Source organism: Fusarium flagelliforme (assembly GCF_020744385.1).
Source record: "Fusarium flagelliforme strain FIESC 12 MPI-CAGE-AA-0113 chromosome Unknown B0J16scaffold_8, whole genome shotgun sequence".
Classification (NCBI taxonomy): domain Eukaryota; kingdom Fungi; phylum Ascomycota; class Sordariomycetes; order Hypocreales; family Nectriaceae; genus Fusarium; species Fusarium flagelliforme.
In genome coordinates this window covers 655,843-679,880 of record NW_025763510.1, presented here as the reverse complement: position 1 = coordinate 679,880, position 24,038 = coordinate 655,843, and the positions used below count along the sequence as shown (strand labels likewise).

The 24,038-nt window shown below is 48.7% G+C and overlaps 8 protein-coding genes across 8 annotated transcripts; 3 read left to right on the top strand and 5 right to left on the bottom strand.

The window, feature by feature from the left end:
* Positions 1–303: 303 nt before the first annotated feature.
* On the bottom strand, positions 304–1,292 carry B0J16DRAFT_389244 (uncharacterized protein; the record flags this gene model as incomplete). The annotated part of the gene is made up of 3 exons (XM_046131802.1): positions 304–465; positions 520–709; positions 820–1,292. The coding sequence occupies 3 exons, from the start codon at positions 1,290–1,292 to the stop codon at positions 304–306; spliced, it is 825 nt and encodes a 274-aa protein (XP_045977701.1).
* Positions 1,293–3,145: 1,853 nt separating this feature from the next.
* B0J16DRAFT_349949 (uncharacterized protein) lies at positions 3,146–5,115 on the bottom strand. The gene has a single exon (XM_046128990.1). It carries the CDS (start codon positions 5,100–5,102, stop codon positions 3,318–3,320), a length of 1,785 nt encoding a protein of 594 aa, XP_045977700.1. The 5' UTR covers positions 5,103–5,115; the 3' UTR covers positions 3,146–3,317.
* A 416-nt stretch (positions 5,116–5,531) lies between these two features.
* On the bottom strand, positions 5,532–6,323 carry B0J16DRAFT_189281 (uncharacterized protein). Its single transcript, XM_046122766.1, has 2 exons — positions 6,035–6,323; positions 5,532–5,982 (listed from the first exon to the last, which is right to left on the bottom strand). The coding sequence occupies exons 1-2, from the start codon at positions 6,164–6,166 to the stop codon at positions 5,716–5,718; spliced, it is 399 nt and encodes a 132-aa protein (XP_045977699.1). The 5' UTR covers positions 6,167–6,323; the 3' UTR covers positions 5,532–5,715.
* A 6,621-nt stretch (positions 6,324–12,944) lies between these two features.
* B0J16DRAFT_349941 (uncharacterized protein) lies at positions 12,945–13,532 on the bottom strand. The gene has a single exon (XM_046128989.1). The coding sequence runs from the start codon at positions 13,459–13,461 to the stop codon at positions 13,231–13,233; it is 231 nt and encodes a 76-aa protein (XP_045977698.1). The 5' UTR covers positions 13,462–13,532; the 3' UTR covers positions 12,945–13,230.
* Positions 13,533–13,758: 226 nt separating this feature from the next.
* B0J16DRAFT_349940 (uncharacterized protein) lies at positions 13,759–15,955 on the top strand. The gene is made up of 4 exons (XM_046128988.1): positions 13,759–14,657; positions 14,707–15,127; positions 15,172–15,514; positions 15,562–15,955. The coding sequence occupies exons 1-4, from the start codon at positions 13,904–13,906 to the stop codon at positions 15,904–15,906; spliced, it is 1,863 nt and encodes a 620-aa protein (XP_045977697.1). The 5' UTR covers positions 13,759–13,903; the 3' UTR covers positions 15,907–15,955.
* A 1,024-nt stretch (positions 15,956–16,979) lies between these two features.
* Positions 16,980–18,373, top strand: B0J16DRAFT_405770 (kinase-like domain-containing protein; the record flags this gene model as incomplete). The annotated part of the gene is made up of 2 exons (XM_046132917.1): positions 16,980–17,032; positions 17,095–18,373. 2 exons carry the CDS (start codon positions 16,980–16,982, stop codon positions 18,167–18,169), a joined length of 1,128 nt encoding a protein of 375 aa, XP_045977696.1. The 3' UTR covers positions 18,170–18,373.
* A 190-nt stretch (positions 18,374–18,563) lies between these two features.
* On the top strand, positions 18,564–20,701 carry B0J16DRAFT_418661 (uncharacterized protein). Its single transcript, XM_046133785.1, has 3 exons — positions 18,564–18,925; positions 19,001–19,430; positions 19,480–20,701. The coding sequence occupies exons 1-3, from the start codon at positions 18,811–18,813 to the stop codon at positions 20,588–20,590; spliced, it is 1,656 nt and encodes a 551-aa protein (XP_045977695.1). The 5' UTR covers positions 18,564–18,810; the 3' UTR covers positions 20,591–20,701.
* Positions 20,702–20,826: 125 nt separating this feature from the next.
* On the bottom strand, positions 20,827–21,504 carry B0J16DRAFT_405769 (uncharacterized protein; the record flags this gene model as incomplete). The annotated part of the gene is made up of 1 exon (XM_046132916.1): positions 20,827–21,504. One exon carries the CDS (start codon positions 21,502–21,504, stop codon positions 20,827–20,829), a length of 678 nt encoding a protein of 225 aa, XP_045977694.1.
* Positions 21,505–24,038: the final 2,534 nt, after the last annotated feature.

Sequence of the window (24,038 nt, the reverse complement as noted above, 5' to 3'; positions counted from 1 at the left end):
AGAGAACCCTGGAATGTGAATTGAGGAAGCTTGAAGTATGATATATCCACGGACTGTCTTACAAAACTACCGTGACTCCACCTACGTCCCTGCTCCGATACAATATTGCTTCCATCAAAGACCTTGCCAATTGTAATAAAAACTGAGACCGCTTGACCTGGCTCAAGTATTTAAGCCATAACTTTTCCATTACTGAGAAGACGACACTTTCTAAGCGATATCCTAAAGTCTGGAAGAACATCCTTAGACTGCTAGTAGGCAACTCTAGGACTCGTTGAGTATAAGACCGCCAATATCCAGATATCACTCCAGATCAAACTGATCGGAGGCAACTTCATAGTCCTCATCTCCATCGTCATGACCCTCAGGAGTCTCGAATTCCTCAGAGTGTCCCTGGCCCCAGATGCTGGCCCAAAGAAGTTCGTATGGCATGCCCACTGCCATGTGATGGTAAACCCGCTGGTACTCGTCACGGGTCACCTAGACCCCGTGCCGGATGGGAACTGGAACTGCTTCTACAACCTGAAAGCCGTCGTCCAAGGAACCGTCGGCAGTGAACCTATGGCCAATGATGTTGGAGAACATCTCGGCCTGCATAGTGGGAGTCTCCTCCTTATCCTGGAAATTGAGAACAACGTCCTCAACCGTCTGCCTCAAGGTTGACCATCCAACGTAGCCCACCTTGTGTAGGCGAATGAACCACTGAAGACTGAGATTATGTTAGTTACTGTAAAAGCATGACATGTGATAAGAACCTACAGGGCATCGCGGTAGCCACGGGGTTCGTCGTCAACTCGGGTTAGAGGTCAGAATCGGAACCTGAGCAAGTTGGAGAGTCTCTCATCGGGAAGGAGGTCTGTAAGTTCTTCAGATTTCCCCTGAAGAGCTCCGATAATATGGAGAAGGTTTAGATTATTCTCACGACCCGTGCCGGCACCCTTGAGGGTGAATTCGAAAGAAACAAGAGGAGAGTAGAAGGGACGCTCCCTAATAACGAAGTGAACGTTGAGGTTACCTCCATTGTCCTCCTTGCACTCCATCCACAAGGCCAAGCCGCAGACTGTGACTGTCTTGCTGAACTTATCAACGAGCGTGAAGTCTTCGTTGAGCTCGAAGTAGAAATGGTAGAAAGTCTGCCCGTTGGATTTCTCCTGGAAGGCTTGCAGAGAGAAAGAGATCAAACCGATTCGAAGAGCATGATAGAGGACGTGATGAGGCTGGCATTCAAGGATGTCGTTGAAATTGAAGACTTCTCGTTCCTCAATAGGAGCTTGGTGCAAGTCGTTATCCATGATGCGTAATAAGGAGATTGAGAATAATACTGTTGGAATGGTAGGTTCGTCCTTCCTTATACCGATGCCTGAAAGGAATTATGAACGATAAAAGACAATCCTAAACAATAGACAGTGATTGGCTGTCTGGGAGGGAGATTAGAAACTGGGCACTGGCAGCTCTGGCACGCGGGAACCGCGACTTACACATGACTAGTCTGCCTGGGGAGCATCGAGCACTTGCACTAAACTGCAAAAGGATATGTTGCATGGCTGATTACGTGGGGACGTTACTTCGCTTAACCGACTGTTGAGAGGTAAGAAGTTGGTTGTGTAGGTATGTTAACTTAAGTCTCCTCGAGAAGCCAGGGCTATCCTCCTAATTTATGCTCCACTAAGCAGCCATCGCCAGTGACTCAGTGCTTCTTTCCCTACCTTGAGGGCACGTTTAAGATACAAAACAAGATTACCACTGTCACGACTCGAGCAGCAACTTAGGTGAGCTTGGCCAATATGCGTCTCTGACGCTGCTTTGCTAACAAGGGACTTCACAGCTTCCAGATACTTGCAATCACGACCACTAGTCCCTTGTTGCTCAGGGCGTTTCGAGAAGTGCAGGTAGTCGATACGTGATGCGAAGATTCATAATGCTGACGTTAGAAATAAAAGGCTCGTTCTTTTCTGTACCCTCCTCCGCGAACTGGTCGGACGCAACTTCGTACCCCTAACTCCTCAACACTAAGGCCAAATATGCAAACGACAAAGTACCGGGCCTCGCCAACAAGCTCAACAGCCTTCGCAATATTCTTCATCGTCTTCCTCTTCTTTTTTGCCTTCCTCTTCCTCTTCTTCTTCCTACCCTTCCTCTCCTTGCTCTATTTCGTCTTATTCTTCAACAACCTCGGAATTATTTTTCTTCTCCAACACAGGCTCTAAACTTTGATCCTGAAGTAAGAGAAGATCGATTTGACCGAAACTTCCACTGGTCTCCACGTCCGCCTCCTCAGGGCTTCGTTTCTACTACTTCAACCATGACCAGTGGTATTTCTGGGAATGAGCTGGACAGACTTCTCCGTCGATCGAGAGTACCGCTCTCGAGCTCGGAGCCCGTCTTGAATCGAGAGTACCGCTATCGGTCTCGGAGCCCGTCTTGGGGAATTCCAGAGCTTTGTCCAAACCCCTGCGGGACAAGCTATGATCGCCAACGCGCCGAATCGTACACTGCTTCGGGACATTATTGGAACCAAGAAAGCCACCGAGCTACTTGCACATTCTAATGTTGAGAGTATTTACCAGAAGTAGGTGGGTTATTCTTCTTCCGGAACATAGGAACCGTTTAGCTGACTGTCCTGGCTCGACCAGCCATCCAGGAAGCACGCATAGGGAGCTCACGCTACCCTTGCGTTGGGCGGCGCGCATCTTCTGCGACCACAAGAACCCGACAGCGGGGATTTTAACAAAAAAGCTGGCAAAAGAGCTGCTGCCAACAGAGGTTCTACCATGCAAGCCCCTGCCGAGAAAATATCTGCCGGCCAGATGCCCACTGGACAACCTCCTCAATCTTACGTCATGCCGGCTGGGAATCCGGCTGGAAACCCAAGTCAAGGTCTTCCCTCCGCTGGACAACCTTTGGTCAACCCCCATCATGACCTGGCCAGTCATCCACCACTTGCAGGTTCCCGAGGAGGGTCCGATCACGATAGCCTACATTAGCTCAACACCTCAGGGGGACCCCTGACCCAGCCGACTGGAAGCGCGGGTTAGTTCGGTATCGGATGTCCTTGATATGACTACAGTAGAGCCAAGGGCTGAGAACGCCTATGAGACTTGTGCCTGTTTAGGAAAGGTCACAAAAGTACCGAGCTTAGGAAGTTCTTAGAATGAACGGCTTTTATTATATGAGAATAAACTGAACCACATTGGTGGTGTTGGACGCGCATGATGCTGTTGGATGGAGTCATGATTTGTTTGACTGTAACTTCTTAATGCAGACCTTCGACGTCGACGAACCAGACACCATTTCGCGAATCTGAATAACTATTGGAATCAACGAATCGGTGCAACAGTCGGTGCAAGCCTGATGTATCGCGGATCCTCGGTATCTAACCCAAACATGACCGTCGCTTCTCCTGCACTCCGTGACTTTGTCGCATCCCACGGCCTGTATCCATACAATTCATTATCCCACCACGGTCCACGTGCAGCATGAGCAATTGCCAAGAAACTAGCTTGTAGCTGCGGAAGATGCTTTATACGATTTCGAATAATATCGATGACCGAGACCAAGACAGACAAGAAGAGCATTACAGTCACAGCGATCAGGACACTGCATCGCACGACGTAAACTGTCTCAATGACTTTGGAAAGAGTCTCCACTTCAGACGTGCCAAAGTATCCCGCAGTCGTAATCGAAACGATAGCATGGGCCATATTTCCAAAGAAGTGGCCAAAGTCCTTGGATGTCGGAATGGTGTAGAGAGTATCCAAAGTATCATCCACTATACCAATTTGGTTTCGGATAATGTACCATGGTATGGCGGACATGTACATACTCAATGCATCGAGCGCATCGATGTCAAGAGCTGTTCTGTTGGAGTTGGGCTTTTCGATACATTGTGTCATGACTGTTCCGTTGAAGGTACATGAGCCGACGAGCCACTGAAGAGAAGGCGTACATTTTGTTCTTGAGATCCAGTCGCCGCTGTTCGTCTGGACCAAACTATCATCGTCACCTCGATTTCGGAGGGCTGTTTCGTTGATATTCGGTATAGCCTTAGTCGCAGAAAGGAAGTACGTTGTCCCAGAAGTCGGAATCTTGTGCTCGCCATGTTGAGTAGCATTACTCCAGAGCCTGATTCGTTGCGAACCCTGAGATAGCAACTCGATACTCTCAACACTCTTATCCGGAAGCGTAAAGTTGTACACTGTGTTGCCGTCGTCTTTATAAGACGTGTAGTTAACTTCAGTGGCTGCTTCGCAGTTGGCGGTCCAGTTGAAGAAGACAAGGCCCTGATAGGTTGTGTTTGTAGCGAATGTGAGATTGTGTGTTGGAACAGGACCAAGAATACCTGAGTCGACGTTGGCGAGGGCGTTCTGAGAGACGAGACTGCCGACGAAGGTGAAGACCGTTTGAGAGAGGAAAGTGTCGTTCTTCGATAGAGAAGGATAAAAGCTACCATTCAGACTGCCGCCCATGGCCGCTGAAAGAGAAGAAACATTCGTCTTCGCCGCCTCAGGAAGGCCAACAACACCCGTCCCATCTCTCCAATGCGTATAAGGCCCAGTCGTAAGAATAAGCGTTCCCACAGGAACAAGCAAAGTTCTCGTAAGAATCAACGCAGTATGCATAACACCATACCACCAAGAGTACTTGATCACGGTTGGCAACGTCAACAATGTTAAACTCTCCGCAATATCATCAAGATCTTTGACCGCCACAGGGCGTTGAGCGGTCAGCGCAAAAAGATGCTGTCTTCTGAAATCCCATACTACAAATTGTACGAAAAGACCGGCTGGAGTGAGAAGTGCGGAGAGGGCTATGGCGGAGTAGAGTTGATCGACTGGGAACGAAGGGGAAGTGCGGAAGACACGGCGTTTTGAAGCATCGGTGTCGAGGACGGCGCCTGTGTAAGACCATGCGACGCAGAAAATTGCGCCAGCGAGATAGATACCAAGAATAATGACATAGGCTCTTAGCCAGGAATCGAGTTTATAAAGTCTTTTATTGTCTTTTTGTTGAGAGTCGGGAATAGGCTGGTTTTCATAGCCGGGACTTTTTTCATCCGTACGGTCCTCTTTTTCAAGGGACGAATAGACCGCCGGTGTAGACATCTTGGCGTAAAGAACGATAGAAAAAAGATATACGGATTAGGTCGCGATGGGAACGCGGCGGTAGAGGTAGAGGTTTGAAGGATCGGACACGGACACGGACACGGAGATTGTGGGGCGAAGGATCCACGGATGTCAGCATCGAAACGTGAAACGGGGCTGAATGAAGGACTTGCATGTCACCGTAGTAAGCATTGCTATTGGTGGTTTGGGTTGTGGTAGTATTGATGCTTATATTTGGTAGCGGGTGAGGCTGATTTGATTGTTATGGATTTGTTGAAGTTTGGATGGGAGTTGGAAGATTGCGGTAATTCACTCAAAGAAACCGTTTCTTCAAGGTGAAGCCGCAATCTTGCTGTGGAAAGGTTGCATAGAGTGATTGAATAGGACGATAATGCGATCGTATCGCAACGTCGAGAGAATTGTGAGAGTTGCATTTAAAGTCTTGAAAAGATAGACTGAGTTCCTGGCATAGATCTGTGGCGGCACTTGATCAGCCAATCAGAGCTAACCTAGCTTCACCAAACACCAAGCCTTCAAAACACCATGGACGAACAAAAAAATTCAATTCTCAAATTATATACCAGAAGTCTATTTTATATGCCGTCTCCAACGCTTAAACGTGTCGAATATCGATGATCAGGTTTCCGTTACCCCAAGCAGGGTTCGCACCCTTGACTCGTCCATCAGGCTTGGTGCACTTGTCCATGATCAAACCAGCACCACGAGCAACATCCTTGCAAGAAGAAGAAGAGGTACCGCGAAGGGTGAGACCAGTGATCTGGGTGGTGCCGCGCTTGCAGAATGCCTGGCCTGAGACGTGGCCGACACAGGCTTGGTTGAGGCTGGCGAGGTAGTTGATGCAGTAGACGGCGTCGGCGGCCTGAGGAGTGTTAGTTTGGTGCAGAGTTAGAATGAGATGGGAGAGGACGTACACTGCCGAAGGAATCGTCGCCGAGGTCGTCTCTGCAGGTTGTGTCGGAGCGAGCCTTGAGGTCTTGAGGGACGGCGGCTACGGAAGTAGCGGCGGTGAGGAGGAAGGTGAGAGAGGTGATGAAGTTGACCATTTTGGCGGTTGTAATTGAAGTGATGAGACTGTAATTGGAACTGTAATGCCGAGGATCAGACTCTGAGATGTAGACGGGAGCTCTACCTTTTATCCTTTTCCTTTCTCCGAGACCCCATACTCAAGTCCCATGTTGTCTGGATACCATTAACCGTCGTGCACGTGCAAGCCCCGTTGCTTCCGCCCCGAGGCTATGATGCCAAGCAACATGGGAGGATAACCCAGCTTCTTGAATTGGGTTGATGTTGTAGGGCGGCCATTGAGATTCTGTTATGCGGGCTGGGGGTCCCTGGAAGGAAGCGACAACGCATCTTGATGGAGTTGCAAGGTTGTTGTGTAGTGGATTCTGTCTGGAAGGGGCATGGGTTTGGCGAGAAGCTTAGCATTCTGAGGCGGCCGACGCTCGCCACATTGAGGATGGTAAATAGGATACAGCTTGGTGTTTTCGATCAAACGAGACTGATGTCAACAAATATTTGCATGTCGATAGCACATAGGCTCCTTCACGCTATCACAAGAATTTGTTGATGCTCAACATGTTCAGTTCGCCGAGTTGAAGTCGGTCAACCTCGTTGTGTCCTATTGGCCTCGGTTGAACGGCCCTTGCAACCGACACTTCCTTACTCAACATGATTGGCTATATCACCGGGAAAATAGAATTACTCAGCACAGCCACTCCCGCGGACCTGGTCTGATGTGTGGGATCTGCCGAGGGGACTTTGGTTTAGCTTCGGGAAGGATTCAGCCAACGGAGGAGACATTCCATTTGAGTACTCCGTACAGAATTTGTATTGCGGTGAGGCTCAGACGGCAGTGACCCGGCTGCTGATAAAGACGTTTGTTTGTACAAGTGACTGAAAAGACGTCAAAGAAACTGCCAGTGGACGATCATCATTTCGTACGTATAACTTTGCTGTTGAAATCAGCACTGGAGCAAACTTCCATTGCAAAGATAAGGTCTTATCAAAACCACCAGCGGACATTGGACAAAGGGGCTTGTGCATAGAATCCACTCCGTATCCAACCTAGGTGGATCTTCTGGGCGATTACCGATTGGAACATAAACGAACAATGGGGCGAAGTATAGCTCCGTAGGATTCAACTGCATTGCCATAGTTGAGACTTTATACCTTTCCCACCAATGACCTGCCTAATCCGCGTATAGCAATCATTGGATATCTGAACGACCCGTCCCTGTACAGCCAGGGGAAATAGGCGAAGAGTTCTAGACTATGTGAATACCACAATTCTAAGGTCCAGACTCGGAGTTCACTAGATTGAAGTGATGAAAGCCATCTCGCACCAAGGAACCTGTCTATCTGCACCTCCATGGTCGTCTCGTAAATAGGGACTAATAACACAATGTACAGAGATCCTCACTCAGTCACACCGAGACTAGTCACAGTCAGAAATCAGTATAATAAAAAACTGATTTTCTAACGGCACAGCTCTTTCTTGAATTGGTGACTATCTCAAATATAAACACACTAAGGACAAGTGATGGGCGGGCTAGGGAGTGTCGTGTTTGATTAATTTGTATTCTATTTTCGAATCTATGCTTGCCCGGGAGCTATCGCCTTTTAGTTGAGTTTCTCAAGATTGTCTTGCAATCCGATTGATAGGTCTAGATCGAAAACATTGCCATTGAAATCTGGCTTAGACTCCCACCAACAGCGATTTTCTAAAAAGAGTAAAGCAGTCGACGTGTGCGTTTTATTGTGAACTGCCTGAACGCCTAGCTGCCGACCCAACCTTCCCCTTCCAACGCCAGCGAAATAACAAAAAGATGTCTCCTGAACGGAACAGCTCTCCAATAATCGGCTTGGGGATATGCCTTCAACATTCGTCTGGCGTACTCAACTCGCTTGAGACTAGCAGTCCCTCACAATGACTTCAAGAGGTTGATAACCGCGTACGACCAAGCGGTATCTTGCTCATGGTGGCTTCATATCGTTTAACGATAAAGCAGCTTGCAGTCCAGGATCGCTCGTCTGACCCGTGCATGGTAGTCATCTCGCCAGGGGCGGCTTGGGAGCTTGGCTGTGGCCGGAGGAAGATACTCACAACACCGCCCGAGCCAAGAATAGCATCGGCAACTTGGATCAATGAGGTAGATCCAAGGAGACCGGTCAGCACTACCCGACGAGACAGTGTGCGAGCATTGAAACTTGAGATCATGTTAGCGATGCCTGTACGTCTCAAACATCAGGTGCCCTTGTGACAGGGACTTCAGGTTCTGGTCCATGTGCCTCCAGGGCCTCTGGCACTGGTTCAGTGAGAGACTGGAAACGTCTTCGTGCTGCCGCTCATGTCTGTACAATTCTCGCCAAGATTACTGGTCCTATAATGGAGGAGTGTGGTGAGCAGCGTTCGAATGTATGATTGTTCCAGAAGCTTCGTGATGTCGACCTCCAAGAGAAACTGTTGTTTGTGTGTACAGACCGCCTTGAGGCCTGTGGTCTCAAGTGCAGGCTCACATTCTCATCCTCGTCGGGATCATCGCGTGCGTGGGCAGCTGGAGTGGTAGGACAGGGAGGGTGATGCCTGTGAGATCTGACTTGATAGCTGAAATTTGACCAAGTGAAAGGATTTTCCCGATGACTGGACGGTAAACCATGTAGGCAGATTTGCACTTGCCAGACGATGAGTTATATGATCTTAGTACTTTCAGGTCTGGGAGGCCTGGCGAGAGGGACTGATGGTGAGACTAATCGAGGAATATCTGCCTGAGATCGTCAGGGGAGTGATACGCGCTGTGTCGATGAGGGAGGAAGAAGTGTCTATCTAGCGGTTATTCCGCTGGTGGTACACCGCCCCAGACCCATGCCACGTGGCCAAGTATGTTCCGAGAATCTCGTTGTTCTCGTGGCGTTTGCGACAAATAAGAAAACCGCTAATTGGAAGTTTCTCAGCTGTGTCTAATTCCTACATGGACTGTCAAAAACAATAGACGAGCTTTGTCATCGCTCGCTCCCTGAGTCGCCTCGGTCCGAGCTGTCGGATTGCGCCGTTAGGCACAACGAGAGCCTGTACTCCTCTCCCATTCCGCGATCCACACTCAGCAACTGAACTGGAAATCGAATGGTACATGCGACGCTACCAGAGTCTCCGGAAGAAGGCGATTGCCTCAGCTGAAAAAGACTTTGACTGGGCTGCATGGATAATTCTTCGAACCATCTACTACGACCCTGCTGCAAATTCCAAGGAGCTGCAGGATGTTGTAGTTGCAGGATGATGTGGCTGCAGGATGATGTAGCTGTAGGATGTTTTGTTCCAGTCCAAGCTTATCAACAACTAGGGCAGAGATGATCCGACACAGGATCTGAGTACATAAGAAGGGCTTCGAAATCCAGGCTGCACGCTCTGGCTAAGATCTAGCAGTGAGCGGCGTCCAAGTGCTCTAGACGTGACCGGTCGATGGCTCCTTGTTTTTCAAGATTTGATCCTCTCTGGAGGGCAATGTGGACCGGTAACCCGCAGTGAGTAAGTATCCGCCGACTCACAGTCAGAAAACTGCATGAGCTTGACTGAGTCGCTCACAATTGGGATCCCAGTCTTCGCTTCGCATTCAGTCGCTGCTTGAGGTGCAACTCGAGAGTAACCTGTGAAAGGGCACGGTTCTGTGAAGAGGTAATTCCTTTCAGTAGGACCCCGTTGGGTAGCAGGAAGGTGGTTCTCGGTAGAAGAGAGAGCAGGATCCACTGGCTGGGGTGCGGGAATCGGTGCAGGTGACTGCCACCGTTGAAGTCAGCTGGAGAGACAGCTGTCTTTCCTCAGAAGATGACTGCAGCCGTTGCTTGAGGGGGCCTTTTGAAGAAGAAGATCGTGGTTGGCTGACGTCTGCATGTTGTTGATGTTGGTGGAGTGAAGAGGGATAGACCGGAAGAAAGCAAGCAAGGAAGGGCATTTTATGCTCAGCTAAAACCTTACGTTGGGGCAGGGTAAAACGAAAGGCTCCCTGTAGGCAGCGGAGGTGTGATCCTTTGTTGAAGGTGTAAAGAAAACCTTGTTTGATGGAAGGTAACGTTGGAGCCGCGAGCAAAGCCTTTCAAGAAAAGGGGACTGTATGGGCAGCCATTGTGAAGTGTGGTTGTCGTTTGTATGGTCTGTTGGGTTCTTGCCGAAACCTGCAACATGCTTGACTCTAGAAACGCCGCCAGGGTATCGGGGACTTCTCTTTGTGAACTTGTAGGGTCGAAGGCTGCCTGGGGAGATGCGACATGGGATTCAGATTGCGGGTCCCAGAGTCCAAAGCTCGTCTGGTCAGCCCGCCGTGACTCGCTGCTCAGCGGTTAAATGGGATGAAACCATCGATCGACAACCCTTATGAGTCCAGCTACGCTACTGGCCAGTTGCACTTCTCACTGTCTTATAGACGCTCCGGCCTGCACTTCTCACTATCTTGGAGAGGTCGGCCGGCATTTCTCACTATCTTGGAGACCTCCGATCGGCTCTGTTCGTCGCCCGGAGCCTGTTTCAGTGCCTTTTAGCCGTGGTCGGCTGTCCGGAAATTTCGGCGGAAGCATGTCGCCAGCATGCCTATAAGCTGGGTCAGCTTTGTTGCCATGACCCAGGTTGACCAACATAAGCTAACGTCAGTAGGTCTTGTTCTCACTCACAGCCCAGGTGCTCTCCTGAGGCAGGCATGATTTGCTGGACGTTGATCTCGTGATGTAAACCTTCCACGTCAATAAACCAGAGGCCATTCTCCTTGACCTGCTCAACATACGTGACCGCGGTCAGAGGTATGTTGAATTCTACCATGGCAGTCATGTGGCCAGGGGTGGCTCGGGAGCCTGATCTGGCGTGCGGCCGACTAAAACATCCTCGGAGGGTATATGAGAGGGGAGCAAAGCAGCCCGCGCCACCGCAGTGGGCGTTGCGTGATGTAGAGAGAAGGACTTTCGACGACAGACTGGAGGGGGGAGCCGGCTTTGAATATCCATAGAATCTGAAGAAAAAACCTTATGTTGGGCAGGGCAAAAAAGGTACCGTGTAGGAATTGGAGTTGAGAGGGTTTCAGAAAAATGTCAATTCGGTTGGGAAAAACTTAACCTGAACGAATCTAAAGGCTTGTTACGGAGTTATGTAAGCTGCTTGAGAGCTTATTGGTAGAGAGGTCAAACTTTAGTCGCCTTGTGGCCTGGCAAAGCTTTCGTACTATTTGCCTTGGGTTCTCTATGCTTTTGCGCCCTTGTGACTTGCGTTTCTTGCTTTCTTTTTTCCCCACTTCTGGACGTAGACCTAGATGATGTTTAGCTTTTCTCTGAACCTTATTGACGTCTGGGAAAATTGAAAGAAGGTTTGCAGGACTAATTCCCGATTTCACGAAGGCGGCTTTCCGTTGTAAGTCAGTCCCTCACCTGAGTTTTGTTTATTGGGTGAACTGCAAGTTCGATGCCGCAAGACATTCTGTAATCGTCTGCTCTACATCGCAGGCTACTCAATGCAAATGATAAATTATACTTTGAGATAGCTACCTACTTAGTCCGCTAAAACCTTACATCTCATCGCGGAGATATCACCACCCATCAAGATCAACAACAACACACAATGGTAATAACAAGGGAAAACAGCCAGCCTTGATCACGATACTATCCAACAGGACATCTATGAGACCCTCATTTGTCCGACCACATTCAAGGGCAGTAGGTAGGTCAACTCATCCAGTCAACTGCCTACAGACGCAAACGTGGTTAGGGGATTGAGGGTTGTAGCCAAGGGCGATCATTCCGATTGTGACTACCATTGTGTGATGATAATGGCGATGATGGCTGTGGAGAGCTTGACTCCTGACACCCTGGAAGAAGGACGACTTCTGGTGGTACCTGTCACGAGGTTTCCATCCAGTATCAGTGCGATGAAAAGTGTTAACTTTGTCGACTACACCATGGAGAAAACAGTATCCCAAAACGCATAATAGAAACACCAGGTTGCAGCATTGGTGTCATTCTGCTCCAATCATGCTGATGGCAACGTTGCCAATCTTTCTGCCCAGATGAAACTACTCAGGGTTTGCTAGTGACACATCTGGTGATAAGAAGCCCGGCATTGCGTACTTGATAAAACAACACTTTTGAGTAAGCAAGTATTGCGGTCGCAGATAAGAAGTACTTACTCCACTGCCCTTTGTGGGTACGATTGAAGGTACTTAATGTCCATCATGCATATAAGATGGTACTTGGTCAGAAATTTACCAAAATGTTCCGTCTGTCTGGGAAGACCCGTATCTTCTTAAATACTGCCTTTTCCTGAGGGAGGAGATCTGGGCTTATGTGAGCTTCTGGAGAACTTCTCTGGAAATTGAATAGTGTCTCTGAGCCAGAATCCATTCTCCAGGAGAGAAAATCCTGACAACTGAGCTACTCGGAAGGAATAAGGCACATGTACCTTCGCGACGTTTGGAGGTACCACGCAAGTACTTCACGATGACTCCATTAACATGATAGCAAAACAAAAGCCAACACAATTCATCATTCCACAATAAGAAGACTTTGTTTAAGTCAGTAAAAAGTGAGGCCGTCACCGGACACTCTGGCTGCTCCCCTAAACACCAACTTCCACAAGCAGTCTCCCTCAGTAGTGGCACCTTGCAAACCACGGTTGTTAGCAATAGCGACCCTTAGGCCTCAGCTCGTAACAAGTAGGGTTACATCATCGGGTATGCTGAAAAGCGTGCTTATTTGGATTATATAACTATCCACGTATCGTGGGATGAAGGGAAGGTGGGATGTGAGCTGCATTTCTGTGTTGGTGATTCCTTCCTTAACGTCGGGGGACGAGGGCGCAGCAGCCACAAGGCTGTGACACGTGCAGTAGGTATGTGGCGTAATGGTACCAGGTTTGAATGCCTGAGGCAAGCTTTGCGCAGGCAGGGATTCTAAAAATGCGGAGCACGACCCAAAATCGAAAACGAAACCTTTCCGCTTTACATCAGGTAGTGGTTCCTTGCAAACCAATAATTCGTAACAAGTAGGGTTCGTTTTAGCGAGCATCAGGGGGAAGTGTGGCTAGAACGATGATGAGAACTAATCCCTTTCGCATGGGATTAGAGATACTGAGTTCTTAAGTCAGAGTATTGTTCAAGTGCACCATCAAGTTGATATTGCTGCACCTAAGTGTTTTTTTTTGTTCTTTTTTGTTCTTTTTTTTCTCTTTTCTTTTCTTTCTTTTTAGCTTTGTAAGTTTGACCAATCTCAAGTGAGATATCAATTCAAGATTCATACTAGAAAAGAATAATCCCACACACCACAAAAGCAACACCCTTGCACATTGGGGTACGAGAGGCAAATCCATGCAATCAACAATATCGCGTGAGTCTAGTACATACGACCATACCTACCAGAGAACTCGGGATCCCGTCCGCTCTCCCATAGATAAGCTGGCAAGGGGCGGATTAGTAGTTGGGTCGGTGACGACCAGCGAATCCCCGCTGTTGTATGTTTTTGTTGTTTTGATCTAAGACCAAACAGACTATGTTTTTTTTGTGGTTGGTAGTTCTGTTGTTCTGTTAGAATCATATGTCGGGTAACTGCAACTAGCGTGACAAAGCATGTCCGATCCCGCAGACGTCATGTGTCAGATCGTGAATTCTCTCAGAGTGACTGACTAGTTTAACGAGTCATGAAATGACTCTTATAGCATATATACATATTCAATAAGACAATTTGTTATATAACCAATTTTACCATTCTTCATTTGTACCCATGGAGGGTTGCCTACCTCGAAAGAATCAATAATGGCGCCGCCTGACTTTGTCGGTGATTACATTGGTACGCCCGACAAACCACATGATTGCATGTCCATTGGCAGCCCACCAGCCAAACCCGCATTCTTCGGTGTAACAGGCCATACCGAAATCTTTGAAGAGACAAAGAATTACCTGTCCAAACTCGATGCATCCAGCATCAACTCTGAAAACCAAAGCACCTCAGACTCACAATCCACCGGCACCATCAAGTTTCAGGATCTCCCGCCGAATATTCGACAAACGTCTCTCGCCTTGCTAGGATGCGTTTTTGGTCCTTGTTACGATCGTCTCGTGGCTCAGAAAACGAAATACGAGAATAGACTTTGGTCAAACCTCACGGTTCCTGCGATTATCAGATCACTAGAATCGACGTTCGGATCACATCTAGACCACGATAAGGTGAATCTCGAACTTATTGCTGAGAAAGTGTGCAATAACACTTTAAACCCCTTCCGAGATACCGAGGATAGCCAAGAATGGGTTGACCAGCTTTGCGGTCAAAACCTGCGATGGGAGTCTATCGCCTTACTATGGAGCGTGCTGAGACGCATTCCTGGTTCTTTCGAGCCTGTTGAAAGAAGTGAACTCCATATCTTGGAAAGCGGGACATCGAACAAAGAAGCCCTTGCATTTGTGAGGCAGAGTATTGCTATGGCGCGGTACTTTACTCTTGCGAATGTCATCATTCTTGATCTTGTACACCAGAAGACTATCATGGAATCTATGATAATTGGAGACGCGAGTAAGTCTCTCGAGTCTTGTCGATGGCGAGGTACTGACGTGAAGTGTAGGTCTGGCAGTTTGGACTTGTCATGGAGAAGCCGTTACCATGATGACCTATCTCGGAGTCCATACAGAGAAGAACGTTGTACCATATAAGCCTTCGCTGTCGAGTGAGCACAAACGACGTCTCTTTGCACGGATCTATAACATCGATCAAGCTATCGTTGCGTTCACGGGCCGGCCGCCGTTACTTGATCCTCGCTTTTGCACAACACAGCCGCCGTTGGATTTAAGCGACGAGGATCTTCTAGCTGGTGGTTCAGCTCTCGAACGTGCTGCATCTCAGTTGAATTCCCTCGGCTGGAATACTCATGGGGGCGTTTACCCTTCTAGTATCTGCCGAGCCGGATACCAAGTCTCTGTGATACTTAACGAAATCCTCGGCATAACTCTGGGATCCGACTCAAACACAACCTTGGAAACACTACGGTATGTCTATCCTCTTCTCTCTTATCCCGTACTGACCTCCCAAGGGACCTCAAATACCGCGAGCTTAACACCATAGCACAGTTCCCTAAACAACTTATCTACGATCCCTCCGACCCATACGATCTCCCGCTCCCGCAGCCCGAACCTTTATCGCACGAAAAGAACTTCTCAGATCCTCACATCGAGAGTAATGCGATTCCAATGAGGATCTTTGCGCGCCTGACGCATCTGCAGAATATGTTTCTGCTAGAGAGGTTGCTGTTGCAGTATGGAGCTGCGGATGAGGGCGATGTTCTTGTTGTCTCGTTTGAGATGATTTCTCTTACGTTGTTGTTCTGGACGCATAAGGACAAGTTCAGAGATATTCGAAGGGACTTCGAGTGGATAGTAAGTGTTCTGGCTTGTTCCCATGTAAGCTTTCTAACAATCTCTAGTTAATGGCTTTCGCTGTGCCTGGTGGTGGTATTCTCTGCCAAGAACTTCTCCGGCCAACCTTCCAAGGCCGCCATCCCAAGGACAGTCGTCTAAGCCGATCAAGTATCGTCCAGAAGCTTAGTCTACTGGTGGGCTTCTTGGACTGGGTACATCCTTCAGCACCCAATGGGGATCTTTGTGCGAGCTGCAAGACTGTTATACAGCGCGTGTTGGACTATCATCTCAATGATCCGTGGAGTGAAGTTGGGTCGTTGGAGCATTTCAGTTCTGGGTTGGCAGGGCGTTTGAACTTCAAGTTTGAGTTGCTGAATACGTTTGACTGGCTTAATACAACGAAAGAGTAGGGAGTATAAAGATTTGCCAGTTAAGGAAGAGGACAATTACTTGGTTCATTTTTCATTTGAAATTTAGAGTATTCATCTTCTAACATTTCGTATATGACCCTAAGAAAGCATTGCCCCTATTCCCTGAATTATGACGAGAATTGTTCGGACGGTTCTCACATCTGTGTCGCTTTCAAGTCGGAAGAGGGCTAGTCTATCTCAGCTTCGGGATCTTGGTCGTCAGGACGTAGGCGATGGGCGTGAGTAAAGAACTGCAAGGAAGTTAGCAGATAAAGATTCGGAAATAGTGACCAGATAATACCATGAACACTATGACAACATAGCGAATTGGTTCCATCACCGTTACCTCGACGCCATATTCCATTGCCACAATGTCCACTGCGCAGAAGATACAAAGGAGGACCTGTATATCGTCAATAAAGAATGAAGCAATGTAAAAAACCTCGAATGTACAATTGACAAGCACTTTAGGATATCATCATAGGTAATATGCCTATTCCCATTCCTTGCCAGAAGCTCAAAGCTAACGGCAAGAATGTCAACAACCAAACAAGAAACAACTAGACCATACTAGGTATCTAAAGTAACCATGTTGGATCGAAGTCAAGAGCCTTGGGAAAGGGAAGCAGGAGACGAATAGCCGGAGTTTGTATAGCGTAGATGAGTTGAGTTGCTTGCGACGTTTTTGCTGTTTGATCTTGATAGTCTTCTGCCAGGTTCAAGTAAGACTTGCATTTAAAGATCTGACAAAGACCAACAGATCTAAATCTCGACACCTGTAGGAACTGGCCAACAGTTGGTAAGGGTACACCTGTAGCTTCTGCAGGGACTCCCCTGGCTTCTGTGGGTCACCCGAGCAAAACAGGGGCCAAACCAACAGCATCTGCATGGTATCGTCTTCGCTACTGTATCCGCGGCCTGAATTTCTCAGGCATGCTCCCCGGCCACCGTCAGAGAAGGTAAGTGGGTTCTGTAACCTTGTAACATACGACGTGAATTTTACTGAGGGATTTAGGAACCAACAACTTTACATCCACACATCCAGGGACCCTGCATCCTTGTGGGTTTCAACCATGTCTGGCCATGCCCTTTTCTCCGGCGATATATGGAGCGCGATACCCAAAGGGTACATAAGAACCTCTACACCGAACTCTATCACTTCTCCAGAACTAACTTTTCTTCATTCAGTTGCGGGATGCATCCTTACCCAACCACCCCCGATGGAATCACTCCTGAGTGGCTTGAGAAGGCCTTAGGCCACAGGATCAAAACACTCATACGCACCCAAAGCATTCTCAACGCTACAGCTAGCAAGCTCTTCTTCACCATCGAATACGAAGAAGAAGAGAGTACTGTGCTTCGACCAAAGCACATTTGTGTGAAAGGCGGTTTCAACCCCGCCATGATGGCTGATCAGGGGCTTAAGAACCTCCTCGCCGCCGCGTACAAAACCGAAGCACGCTTCTTCTCCCTCGTCGCCGAAAAGCTGAATTTCATATCGGTTCCCAAAGTCTGGTGGTCAGGATGGGAAGAAGAACAGGGTATCATCATCATGGACGACTTGGCTCTTCAGGAATACGAGTTTGGAAATCCTGAGCATACATGGTCTGTTGAGATGGTCATGCTTGGCGTCGAACAACTCGCTGGGTTGCACGCTAGTACTTGGGGCTATACAACCAACGACTACCCTTGGATTAAGCCTTCGTATGAGGGTATGATCATGGGTCTTGCCAAGTTGTGGTATAACATGACTCAAGGTGAAGATCGACCTCCTTTGCCTGAGATCATCAGATTCTCCCGCCTTCGCACCGTATCCGCAATGAAGAAGCACTTCCGCACCAAGAACCCCGACTTCCAGTGTCTCATCCACGGCGATCCTCACACCGGAAACACGTATATTGACGGAGACGGCAACCCAAAGTTCCTCGACTGGCAGACCTTTCATATCGGCTCACCGTTCCATGATCTTAGTTACTTCATCGTCGGCGGTCTGTCGGTGGCAGACCGAAAACGGCACGAGATACCTATAATTCACCATTACCTTGACTACTTGTGGAGGTTCGGTGGTCCCAAACTTGATATTAATGATCCAGTTGTTTTCAGGGAGTATCGCAAGTCGATGATGTCGGGAATGGGTTGGATTTTGACGCCGTATGATTTGCAGCCTAAGGAGAGGGTGTTTGCTATGTCTGAGCGATACGCAGCGGCGATTGTGGATCTCAAGACAATTGAGCTTATTGAGTCACTGCCTGATACCAGGTAGTTGAGTCATCGGTTGTTCAAAGTTTCACGTTGGAATAGACATGCAACGACGGGGTTGAGAGTACTTGGCGATGACTTACGAGAGTGTTTTCACACCAGAGACAGAGGCTATGTATAAGAAAGGGCCTCCATCATTATGATGGGATGGTAATTCTGAGAAGATAATAAGACAAGCATTGGACTGGGCATTCGATGAGACTCTAATAAATGTTCCCTCACTTGCTGACCATCGTTTATCGATTGGAGCTGCGTTCCCTTTTATACACTCAAGGAATTGAAGCGCTGACTTGCTCGAAAAGGTTTAGCGCCCCAAGAGGCGGCACCGGCAAACCGACGAGTAGAAACCTGTGAGCCAAGACAGATACGGGATGACCTCGAGACTTGGCAGCCACACACTCCTCACGGTTCTTGAGGTCCGTACATTTCGGCTGCGGCTGAGGCGGCGCCAACTGGGCTATGCTCAAACACCGCCCCTATCTGGATTGTTATTTCTGGCAAGGCATGTCGCAGGGCGGCCTCAAGACTATATCAACGACGACAGTAACGCCCCAGGGTTGAGGTGAGGGAAAGACCTGAAGTTTTGGATAGAGGCATTTCCATATCAGGCCGTTCGCTGCACCCCGCCTAGTCATTATAGAGACAATGGAAGCGCCTGCAGACCCACCCACTTCGGCCAAGATCGTGCTGCCCCCTCAAGGGAACAAAATTGAGATATCCGGCAACGGTCGAGCTCACGTCGGAGATGTGATCAGCTTTGGTGGGTATACCTCGTTACTCGTTATGATAGAATACCTATCGCCTATAGAGTTCGGCTTGCTGACAGTATATGCAGAACTTCCCGAAAACATGGTGCGAGAAATGAGCAACTTGAAGGCCGTCATATCTAAGGCAGAGGCAGCATGTAGGAACCTTCATGGAGTTCTATCAACAGACAAGCATGTTGGAGAGCAACTGTTGGATATCGCCTATATGCCGCAAGAGATCTATCAGACCCTGGGCACAATCAAGGCTTCTCTGGGAAATCCCGATACACGCGATAGCGTTATCTGGGCAACGGGATCAGAGAATACCAAGTCCTTACTCGAGACATGTCACACCACTATCGCTGAGATTTTGGGAAGGATCGACAGTTTGAACGTCCAAAGCCCTGATCCCAAGGCTGCAGAATCGACTGTCATGTCGAAGATCGGGGTTGAAGAATACCGACAGGTTTTGACATTTCAAAAGATAAGTCTCAACATTGTCATTTCGATGGCCTATCTGTACGTACTTTTTGTCTAGCTTGATACATTCAGACTAACTCAAGATCAGATATCAGACTCAAATCACTCAGGAGGTTTTCAACACTTTGAAAGAGCAAATGACCACTCTACTTCAAAACCTGGAGAATGAAAGGGCAGAGCGTCTACCCAAAGCTCCGCCACACCACGCCATAGACCGGAGCACAATATCTGCTGACCTAGAGTGGTCCACAAAGAGGTATTTAGCTGAGGCGGCGTCCATCTTCACCGAAGCAGTTCAGAGGAATGACCCCAGTATTCAGGTCAGCTCGTATCTCGGCCAAGAGTCCATGACGACCACCCTTTGGACCTGCGCTTCTCTCTCTGAGACGCTCGTCGGTACAGACTTTGTTCAGATCTTTATTACCGGCTTGCCAATCAAGAATTTTGATAAGCTTGTAGTTGGTATCGACCTAAACGATACGGTAGCTGAGGTCCGAGACTCGATTCTTCGAAGACTGGGGCTGGATCGTGCCGACTTCGGTCTCATGCATGGCAACATGGTCCTGACTGACACTAACGCAACCATGAAGGACTATGATGTTGAGAGCAATTCCAGTCTCCGTTGCGTCTCTTTTCGTCCCAATCGTTTCGCGCCCGGGCCCTGGGTTAGGACGTTCAATCTCACCATCCTAGCCTCTGACCGGTCGCGCGTGACCCTGCAGCTGATATCCGACGTAGCATATCCTGCGTCGCTGATTAAAGAAACCTTTCTCAAAGAATATAGAAGAATTGGGGGAGTCGCTAACGATTCTACCCATGTCGCCCTTCTCTCCAAGACAGAAGGACTGATACTTGACGAAGAAATGATAGCTGGATACGCAGAGGACACTGGCGGGTCCGAGTACAAGGTCTTTAACGTGACGACACTGATAGCCTGGATCTTTAGATCCAAGGAACAATCAGACCGTTTCGCCCAACGGTTCGGCCGTACCGTCGTCAGATCGGGTTCCGACGACGGCACAATCGTGTCTAGATTGGCTACCCTGGTGGAGGATGGCGAGAATGAAGCACTTGGGAACGACTTGCACCTGTGCATATCACCGGGTTTCTCTCCTGGTTTTCCACGAGAGCGGCCGAAACGCTTCAGGACAAGTAAGCGTACTAGGCTTTTTGACAAAATAAGAGGACTTTACAGGTAGTGTATTTTTAAGATTGTATTGATCCGCAGGAGTAAACATACTGGCTATTATCAATAAGATGGATAGTTGCGTGTTGTAAATAGGTGTTAGATTAATACATGACTCCAAAACCCTCCAAAGACCACTCAGTAAATAATCATCTAAGATACACGAGCATGTAAACAAGCTCAAGGCGATAAGAAGAAAAGAAAAGAAACCTGTTACTCGAAATCTCCCCCAAACAGACAGACGAGGTCTTACTTGGAGCAAGGCGTGCCGTCGGTGTTTCCGCACTCATTAGTGTCAGTGCACTGAGAACCACAACCGTAGTCAATAAAGTCAGAGGGAGTAGTCTGCTCCCAGTTGTCCATGCACTGGGTTTCGTCTCCATTACCCCAGTTACATCGCTGGCGGCGATATCCCTTCTGGCGCATGACCTGCTGCTGGGTCCAAACAGTATGGCAAGCCTTATCGTCCCAAATACAAGCCGTAAGGTCCTGAGCCGAGACACACTTAGACTCAGACTCAGTAGTCTCAAAGCTCAGACCGAGGCTGATGCCCTCAAGCTCAGCACCAATGCTGGCACTGATGGCGTTGGATCGTTCCTGACAGACTTCCTTTCCGACAAGCTTTGTGGCGGAGCAGGTCTGTGTACCGGTGCAGTAGATGTCACCGGTGGCTTTCTGCCATGGGGTGTGCTCGACGGAAGTCTCGAGGACGAAGTAGTCGTACCAGCACTTTCGGACTCGGGGGAACTTGTAGGGGCGGGTGATTCTGTCGGAGGCGACGTAGGTTCCTGAGCCATCGGTGAAAGGGCCTTCGTAGGTCTTGGAAGTGTCGTCACAGACGGGGAACTTGTTGTCGTCTCGCTTGGCTGGGCTGGCTTGTGCGAGGGCCAGGAAGAGGGTAGTGGTGAGGACGTTCTTGAGAAGCATTTTGAATGATGTTTATGAACGAGTGTCAGAGACTGAATGAGTGTGATTGATGGTTGAGTGAGTGAATGTGGTTGATGTTGAGAGTGACGTTGATTCGGAGGGCTTCAGACTGACCTTTATAGTTGGAGTTCAACTGTTGATGCCCCTGTCGTTTGAATCGTTTCATGGAAGGATCATCTCATCTTGTAAGACGCCAAGCAAGCAATCATCGTGAAGGCCGAAGCTGAAGTTCCATATTCCATGAAAGGAACGAATATAATCATGCAGTTCATCTGCTATGGCCAGTAGTATCCACATACGCACCAGCCACAGATCAAGCGAAATTGGTAAAGTAAGCTGAACGTCTTGATCGCCGGAGAAGAAAAAAAAGGAAAAGTCTACATGAATCCAAAACGTCTATTCGACAGCATATCTCTACATACCTCAGGCCAATAAACATGTCAATTCTATTGTCTTACCGAATAACAGTAGACTCATCAGTCAATTCTTCGCCGCATGTCCAGAAGTACCGGCACTGAACGCCGTCTCTCTAGCGTTCTCTTGAAACCATGACCCTCAGCCCTAGGATCGACAGCTTACATCGGGCTCCACTAGTTTAATTGCAGATAAGCGGCGACCACAGCTGCCAAGATGTGAAATGCCGATTTAACCAAGGCATTGGATGACTGTGTAGGTTAGTAATGTTTCAGCTGTTAGAACTTGGCGGTAAGCGGGCTCTGCATGCAGGTACAGTATCATCGAGGTCAGCCAATTTAAACCTCTACTCAATGAGGAGAGAGATTTACATGATCATGACTGCAGCACTTTCCTGATAGGATATCAGATCATCCGGGCTATATCCTGGAACTCTATGTTAGCCTACAACTCATGCCTCGATACGGAGTTGACTGATTGAACTTCGTAGAAGACTGTGCGATGAAGAACTCTATGAAAGAATTGACCACAGGTCATTACCAATTGTAGCTATAAGCTATCTATAACTAACCATCATGATGACAGTTCGTACAATAATTCATCGTAACCTGACAAGTATTCGACAAATAAGCCGTACCACACTTGTTAACCCCATCATTATCCTTCATGTACTGAATCGCATCCTTGATATCCCTACCCTTCATTCCAATACCATAGTCGTCACACTTCCACTGCACAGTACATCCGGCCTGACCAAAAGAAGCAAGAACGATGATCCCGCTCTTAATCCTGGCGTAGCGAGAAACATAGTCTGTGTAGACAACATCATCTTCGAACTGGTTATAAGCCCGCTCACAAGCATCGTCAATGCTATGACATTGGCCTGAGCCCTTGTTATTCGCCTCAGTCTCGGTGGGAAGAGGTGTTTCCAACGTGGTAGCTTCACCAACGCCATGTGTCACCGTTGCTGAGATGGACTTGTAGACGCGGAAGTACTCGTATGTTCGAGAAGGATACTCAAGTACAGTACCGTCAATTGTCTCGGTGTAGGGCTCGGCGATGGGAGCTTGGGTTACTGGGGCTGCGGTTGTTGTTGGGATGGGAGAGGGGTAGGTTGTGTAAGCGGCGCAGGCACCGGAGATGAGAGGCGCGGTTGCGACGAATTGTTTGTCGTTGGTTGTGGTTGAGCATTGGCAGTAGGGTTCTTCGACACGGGGACCGCCGTAGATGACGCAGGGGTAATCACGGGGAGGTTCGGAGGTGGTGGTGGTTGTGAAGCCGGTGCTTGTGAAAGACGTGAAGTCTGTAGTGCTGCGGTCACTTGTGGACTCGTCCGTGGTTGAGTCTTGAGTTGTGGTGTCGGATGTCTCGTCGCGTGTCTTGGTAACGAGAGTGCTGGGGAACGAGATCATGGCGGTAGTGGTTGTTTCCTCAGCGGTGCTCGTCTGCTCAGCGCTCGTCTCCTCGGTCGTGTGAGTCTCTGACTCGGTAGTCGTCTCAGAGCTACTTGTCTCAGTTGTAAACACCTCAGAAGTGGCCGTCTCCGTAGTAGACGCATCAGTACCACCTGTCATCAAAGCACACTTGGGCATAGGAAGCGTAAACACAGACATACATCCCAGCTCAGGAACCTGAGCCTCATTGAGCTCCTCGACAACATCGCCCGAACCAGAATCCTCAAAGTATTCGTAGTATACCGAAGGACCGGGCTCCATAGTGCCGGTAGTAGTAGCCGTCTCGGTAGTCTCGGTAGAAGATGCGATCTCAGTCGTGGTAGATGCTTCAGCAGTAGTGGTCTCGGCAGCTGTTGAAGTCTCATGAGCAGTAGTGGAAACTTCCTCGGTGGTCTTCTCAGCGCTGGAAACCTGTGTGCTCTTCTCTTCTTCTTCCTTGGTCGACTGCTCATCCTCATCCTCGTCATCCTTATCATCATCCTTCTTCGTCTCATCAAGATCATTCTTAACCTGAGAAGCAGCAGACGACACAGCCGCAGCTGTAGCAGCGCCAGGAGTAGAGATAGCTCCAGTCAGAACACCAGCGGCTTTGCCAAGAGAATCAGTAAGCGCTCCAAAGCCAGGAGTGCCTGCGCCAAGAAGACCGAGTAATGCTAGGGCGCCGTC

Coding starts and splice junctions, on each gene's coding strand:
- B0J16DRAFT_349949 (XM_046128990.1), bottom strand. CDS start 5,102: ATGTCTACACCGGCGGTCTATTCGTCCCTTGAAAAAGAGGACCGTACG.
- B0J16DRAFT_189281 (XM_046122766.1), bottom strand. CDS start 6,166: ATGGTCAACTTCATCACCTCTCTCACCTTCCTCCTCACCGCCGCTACT. Junction 5,983..6,034: donor GCGACGATTCCTTCGGCAGT/GTACGTCCTCTC, acceptor AACACTCCTCAG/GCCGCCGACGCCGTCTACTG.
- B0J16DRAFT_349941 (XM_046128989.1), bottom strand. CDS start 13,461: ATGGATTTGCCTCTCGTACCCCAATGTGCAAGGGTGTTGCTTTTGTGG.
- B0J16DRAFT_349940 (XM_046128988.1), top strand. CDS start 13,904: ATGGCGCCGCCTGACTTTGTCGGTGATTACATTGGTACGCCCGACAAA. Junction 14,658..14,706: donor TATGATAATTGGAGACGCGA/GTAAGTCTCTCG, acceptor CGTGAAGTGTAG/GTCTGGCAGTTTGGACTTGT. Junction 15,128..15,171: donor ACAACCTTGGAAACACTACG/GTATGTCTATCC, acceptor TGACCTCCCAAG/GGACCTCAAATACCGCGAGC.
- B0J16DRAFT_418661 (XM_046133785.1), top strand. CDS start 18,811: ATGGAAGCGCCTGCAGACCCACCCACTTCGGCCAAGATCGTGCTGCCC. Junction 18,926..19,000: donor CGGAGATGTGATCAGCTTTG/GTGGGTATACCT, acceptor CAGTATATGCAG/AACTTCCCGAAAACATGGTG. Junction 19,431..19,479: donor GTCATTTCGATGGCCTATCT/GTACGTACTTTT, acceptor ACTCAAGATCAG/ATATCAGACTCAAATCACTC.